The 6,867-nt window shown below is 45.3% G+C and overlaps 1 protein-coding gene across 1 annotated transcript in view; it reads right to left on the bottom strand.

The window, feature by feature from the left end:
• Window positions 1-444: 444 nt before the first annotated feature.
• Window positions 445-6,867, bottom strand: part of LOC139365253 (ras-related C3 botulinum toxin substrate 3-like) — a 14,307-nt gene continuing 7,884 nt past the window's right edge. Inside the window, exons 4-6 of the mRNA XM_071102759.1 lie at window positions 1,665-1,727; window positions 948-1,107; window positions 445-575 (exon numbers count right to left, since the gene is read on the bottom strand). Coding sequence (XP_070958860.1) covers window positions 445-575; window positions 948-1,107; window positions 1,665-1,727 — 354 coding nt within the window. The remainder of the gene's footprint in view (window positions 576-947; window positions 1,108-1,664; window positions 1,728-6,867) is intronic.

Below are 6,867 nucleotides of genomic sequence, written 5' to 3'. Positions count from 1 at the left end.
CAAACAACAACCCTATTCCCTACATAGTGCACTACTACTCCTTTACAAACAACAACCCTGTTCCCTACATAGTGCACTACCGCTCTCTTACAAACAACAACCCTGTTCCCTACATAGTGCACTACTACTCCTTTACAAACAACAACCCTATTCCCTACATAGTGCACTACCGCTCTCTTACAAACAACAACCCTGTTCCCTACATAGTGCACTACTACTCCCTTACAAATAACAACCCTATTCCCTACATAGTGCACTACTTTTGGCCAGTGTTAAAGGGGGACTAGGGTAGTATTTGAGACACTGACAGATTAGCAGTAGATTCAGTTTTAATTTCTTGCAGACCCCCTCCTCCTCCACCCCTCTCAGAAGAGGGTGCACTCCTCCTCGCCCCCCCCCCCCCCCCCCTCTCAGAAGAGGGTGCACTCCTCCTCGCCCCCCCTCTCAGAAGAGGGTGCACTTCTTGCGCCTCTTTTTGATTGGTGGCGGGCACAGGACGGCCCGGATGGCCTCGTCGAAAACCGTCTTCAGCCCCCTCTGGGTCAGGGCTGAGCACTCCAGGTACTTCACCGCACCTGTAGGGGACAGGAGACAGCCAATCAGAGAAGAGGATGAGGACAGACACACACATCCAATTGGTCAGTCAGAAACTTGGGACTCAAAAATAGGTGAGTTCACACACAGGTGAACACTAGAGCTCAAAGAAGCTGTCAGAAACACATTCAGACACACCACATCCTCGCTCTCGTTCTCAAACTAAAACACCACCCTCCACAGACACCCACCTATCTCCCGTGCCATGGCCAGGCCCTGAGGGTAGGTGATTGGGGACAACTTCTAAAACACCACCCTCCACAGACACCCACCTATCTCCCGTGCCATGGCCAGGCCCTGAGGGTAGGTGATTGGGGACAACTTCTAAAACACCACCCTCCACAGACACCCACCTATCTCCCGTGCCATGGCCAGGCCCTGAGGGTAGGTGATTGGGGACAACTTCTTGTCCCTCAGCCTCTCAATAGTGTCCTTGTCGTCCCTCAGGTCCAGCTTCGTGCCCACCAGGATGATGGGGGTGTTGGGGCAGTGGTGACGCACTTCCGGGTACCACTGTTCAAGGTCACATAGAGGTCAAAGGTTCACTTTCATTTAATTTGAACCTTTATTTAACTAGTCAAGTCAGTTAAGAACAAATTCTTATTTACAATGACGGCCTACACCGGCCATACCCAGACGACGCTGGGCCAATTGTACGCCGCCCTATGGGATTCCCAATCACGGCCGGTTGTGATACAGCCTGGAATCGAACCAGGGTGTCTGTCGTGACGCCTCTACCACTGAGATGCAGTGCCTTAGACCATCATTGTAAATAAGAATTTGTTCTTAACTGACTTGCCTAGTTACATTTTAAAAAATGTAATAAAAATTAACCCTTGACCTCTATGTGACCTTGAACAGTGGTACCCGGAAGTGCCACTGTTAAGATCATGAAGGTCAAAGGGTTATAAGGTCTTAAAAGGTCGACCTACATAAAGGAGGTTGTGGAGTTGGGCCAACAGCCCCAACAGCAACATGACTAAACACAATGTAACACTGTACAATGTGTAGCTGACCATATTAGGGATATTACCATTACTGTTATTTAGCAGGGCGATAGAGACACTCACCTTAGCTCTGACGTTCTCAAAGGAGGCAGGGCTCACCAGAGAGAAGCATGTCAGGAACACGTCCTGTTCAGACACAGAAAACAGACAGTATATTAAACAGGCTGACTAACAAGAAACACTGCATGGAAAAACAATGAGTGGCTCTCTAGGTTCTGTATAGAAAGAGACTACAGGGTGAGTTGGACTCTGTGACTCAGTGACTCTCTAGGTTCTGTATAGAAAGAGACTACAGGGTGAGTTGGACTCTGACTCAGTGACTCTCTAGGTTCTGTATAGAAAGAGACTACAGGGTGAGTTGGACTCTGTGACTCAGTGACTCTCTAGGTTCTGTATAGAAAGAGACTACAGGGTGAGTTTGACTCTGACTCAGTGACTCTCTAGGTTCTGTATAGAAAGAGACTACAGGGTGAGTTGGACTCTGTGACTCAGTGACTCTCTAGGTTCTGTACAGAAAGAGACTACAGGGTGAGTTGGACTCTGTGACTCAGTGACTCTCTAGGTTCTGTATAGAGAGAGACTACAGGGTGAGTTGGACTCTGTGACTCAGTGACTCTCTAGGTTCTGTATAGAAAGAGACTACAGGGTGAGTTGGACTCTGTGACTCAGTGACTCTCTAGGTTCTGTATAGAAAGAGACTACAGGGTGAGTTGGACTCTGTGACTCAGTGACTCTCTAGGTTCTGTATAGAAAGAGACTACAGGGTGAGTTGGACTATGTGACTCAGTGACTCTCTAGGTTCTGTATAGAAAGAGACTACAGGGTGAGTTGGACTCTGACTCAGTGACTCTCTAGGTTCTGTATAGAAAGAGACTACAGGGTGAGTTGGACTCTGTGACTCGGTGACTCTCTAGGTTCTGTATAGAAAGAGACTACAGGGTGAGTTGGACTCTGTGACTCAGTGACTCTCTAGGTTCTGTATAGAAAGAGACTACAGGGTGCGTTGGACTCTGTGACTCAGTGACTCTCTAGGTTCTGTATAGAAAGAGACTACAGGGTGAGTTGGACTCTGTGACTCAGTGACTCTCTAGGTTCTGTATAGAAAGAGACTACAGGGTGAGTTGGACTCTGTGACTCAGTGACTCTCTAGGTTCTGTATAGAAAGAGACTACAGGGTGAGTTGGACTCTGTGACTCAGTGACTCTCTAGGTTCTGTATAGAAAGAGACTACAGGGTGAGTTGGACTCTGACTCAGTGACTCTCTAGGTTCTGTATAGAAAGAGACTACAGGGTGAGTTGGACTATGTGACTCAGTGACTCTCTAGGTTCTGTATAGAAAGAGACTACAGGGTGAGTTGGACTCTGTGACTCAGTGACTCTCTAGGTTCTGTATAGAAAGAGACTACAGGGTGAGTTGGACTCTGACTCAGTGACTCTCTAGGTTCTGTATAGAAAGAGACTACAGGGTGAGTTGGACTCTGTGACTCGGTGACTCTCTAGGTTCTGTATAGAAAGAGACTACAGGGTGAGTTGGACTCTGTGACTCAGTGACTCTCTAGGTTCTGTATAGAAAGAGACTACAGGGTGAGTTGGACTCTGTGACTCAGTGACTCTCTAGGTTCTGTATAGAAAGAGACTACAGGGTGAGTTGGACTCTGTGACTCAGTGACTCTCTAGGTTCTGTATAGAATAGGACTACAGGGTGAGTTGGACTCTGTGACTCAGTGACTCTCTAGGTTCTGTATAGAAAGAGACTACAGGGTGAGTTGGACTCTGTGACTCTCTAGGTTCTGTATAGAAAGAGACTACAGGGTGAGTTGGACTCTGTGACTCAGTGACTCTCTAGGTTCTGTATAGAAAGAGACTACAGGGTGAGTTGGACTCTGACTCAGTGACTCTCTAGGTTCTGTATAGAAAGAGACTACAGGGTGAGTTGGACTCTGTGATTTATGTGACTCAGTGATCTCTAGGTTCTGTATAGAAAGAGACTAAAGGGTGAGTTGGACTCTGTGATTTCTGTGACTCTCTAGGTTCTGTATAGAAAGAGACTACAGGGTGAGTTGGACTCTGTGATTTCTGTGACTCTCTAGGTTCTGTATAGAAAGAGACTACAGGGTGAGTTGGACTCTGTGACTCAGTGACTCTCTAGGTTCTGTATAGAATAGGACTACAGGGTGAGTTGGACTCTGTGACTCAGTGACTCTCTAGGTTCTGTATAGAAAGAGACTACAGGGTGAGTTGGACTCTGTGACTCAGTGACTCTCTAGGTTCTGTATAGAAAGAGACTACAGGGTGAGTTGGACTCTGACTCAGTGACTCTCTAGGTTCTGTATAGAAAGAGACTACAGGGTGAGTTGGACTCTGTGATTTATGTGACTCAGTGATCTCTAGGTTCTGTATAGAAAGAGACTAAAGGGTGAGTTGGACTCTGTGATTTCTGTGACTCTCTAGGTTCTGTATAGAAAGAGACTACAGGGTGAGTTGGACTCTGTGATTTCTGTGACTCTCTAGGTTCTGTATAGAAAGAGACTACAGGGTGAGTTGGACTCTGTGACTCAGTGACTCTAGGTTCTGTATAGAAAGAGACTACAGGGTGAGTTGGACTCTGTGACTCAGTGACTCTCTAAGTTCTGTATAGAAAGAGACTACAGGGTGAGTTGGACTCTGTGACTCAGTGACTCTCTAGGTTCTGTATAGAAAGAGACTACAGGGTGAGTTGGACTCTGTGAATTCTGTAACTCAGTGACTCTCTAGGTTCTGTATAGAATAGGACAGCAGCTGGAGAGACTACAGGATGTGTTGGTATTCAGAGCAGGTACGGGAGCCTTACAGAGGAGCTGGAGGAGTCTGGAGCTGGGGCCTCGCAATGCAACAGCAGTGTGTGTGTGTTCGTGTGTGTGTGTGTGTGTGTGTTCGTGTGTGTGTGTGTGTGTGCAGGGGTTCCTCTGGACAGGGAGGCAGACAGGATGAGTTAATGAGGCAGACAGGATGTGTTAATGAGGCAGACAGGATGTGTTAATGAGGCAGACAGGATGTGTTAATGTGGTATAACAACACCACTCAGTAATCCTGGTGGTTGGCCTGTCACTGTCACTGGTCTGACTACTTTATATTTTTTATTTTGCCTTTATTTAACCAGGTAGGCCAGTTGAGAACTAGTTCTCATTTACAACCGCGACCTGGCCAAGACAAAGCAAAGCAGTGCGACAAAAACAACAACACAGAGTTACACATGGAGTAAAACAAACATACAGTCAATACTACAATATAAAAATCTATGTACAGGGTGTGCAAATGTAGAAGATTAGGGAGGTAAAGGCAATAAATAGGCCATAGAGGCAAAATAATTACAATTTAGCATTAACTCTGGAGTGAAAGATGTGCAGATGATGATGTGCAAGTAGAGATACTGGGGGGCAAAAGAGCAAGAGGGTAAGTAACAATATGGGGATGAGATAGTTGGGTGTGCTGTTTACAGATGGGCTGTGTACAGGTACAGTGATCGGTAAGCTGCTCTGACAGCTGATGCTTAAAGTTAGAGAGGGAGATATAAGTCTCCAGCTTCAGTGATTTTTGCAATTCGTTCCAGTCATTGGTAGCAGAGAACTGGAAGGAAAGGCGGCCAAAGGAAGTGTTGGCTTTGGGGATGACCAGTGAAATATACCTGCTGGAGCGCGTGCTACAGGTGGGAGTTGTTATGGTGATCAGTGAGCTGGGATATGGCTGGGCTTTACCTAGCAAAGACTTATAGATGACCTGGAACCTGTGGGTTTGGCGAGGAATATGTAGCGAGGGCTAGCCAACGAGAGCATATAGGTCACAGTGGTGGGTAGTATATGGGGCTTTGGTGACAAAACGGATGGCACTGTGATAGGCTACAGCCAATTTGATGAGTAGAGTGTTGGAGGCTATTTTGTAAATGACATCGCCGAAGTTAACCTCTTTGATCTCTAGGGGCGCTATTTCATTTTTGGATAAAAAACGTTCCCGTTTTAAGCGCGATATTTTGTCACGAAAAGATGCTCGACTATGCATATTCGTGACAGTTTTTGAAAGAAAACACTCTGAAGTTTCAGAATCTGCAAAGATATTGTCTGTAAGTGCCCCAGAACTCATTCTACAGGCGAAACCAAGATGATGCATCAACCAGGAAATGAGCAGAATTTCTGAAGCTCTGTTTTCCATTGTCTCCTTATATGGCTGTGATTGCGCAAGGAATGAGCCTACACTTTCTGTCGTTCCCCCAAAGTGTTAGCAGCATTGTGACGTATTTGTAGGCATATCATTGGAAGATTGACCATAAGAGACTACATTTTCCAAGTGTCCTCCTGGTGTCCCTGCGTCGAAATTGGAGCGTAAAGCCAGGTGCAATTATTTTTCCATTTGAGAGCAAGGAGAAACCAGGCTTCCACGAAGGATATATCATTGAAGAGATATGTGGAAAAACACCTTGAGGATTGATTCTAAACCACGTTTGCCATGTTTCAGTCGATATTATGGAGTTAATTTGGAAAAAAGTTCGCGTTTTGAGGGCTGAATTTTCGTTTTTTTTTTTTTTTTTTTTTTTTTTTTTGGTAGCCAAATGTGATGTACAAAACGGAGCTATTTCTAATACACAAAGAATCTTTTTGGAAAAACGGAGCATCTGCTATCTAACTGAGAGTCTCCTCATTGAAAACATCAGAAGTTCTTCAAAGGTAAGTTATTTTATTTGAAGGCTTTACTTGTTTTTGTGATAGTTGCCTGCTAAATGCTAACGCTAATGCTAACGCTAATGCTAACGCTAAATGCTACGCTAGCTAGCTACTGTTACACAAATGATTGTTTTCCTATGGTTGAAAAGCATATTTTGAAAATCTGAGATGACAGTGTTGTTAACAAAAGGCTAAGCTTGAGAGCTAGCATATTTATTTCGTTTCATTTGCGATTTTCATGAATAGTTAACGTTGCGTTATGGTAATGAGCTTAGGTCTATAAATAGAATCCCGGATCCGGGTTTGGTCGTCGCAACAGGTTAAGGATCGGTGGGATAGTCAGTTTTACGAGGGTATGTTTGGCAGCATGAGTGAAGGAGGCTTTGTTGCGAAATACGAAGCCAATTCTAGATTTAATTTTGGATTGGAGATGCTTAATGTGAGTCTGGAAGGAGAGTTTACAGTCTAACCAGACACCTAGGTATTTGTAGATGTCCACATATTGTCCACAAGTCAGAACAGTCCAGAGTAGTGATGATGATGATGCTAGTCGGGCGGGCAGGTGCAGGCAG

Source organism: Oncorhynchus clarkii, chromosome 13 (genome assembly GCF_045791955.1).
Source record: "Oncorhynchus clarkii lewisi isolate Uvic-CL-2024 chromosome 13, UVic_Ocla_1.0, whole genome shotgun sequence".
In the NCBI taxonomy this organism is placed as follows: Eukaryota; Metazoa; Chordata; class Actinopteri; order Salmoniformes; family Salmonidae; genus Oncorhynchus; species Oncorhynchus clarkii.
Note: the sequence above shows the minus strand (reverse complement) of the source record. Positions and strands in the feature narration are given on the sequence as shown.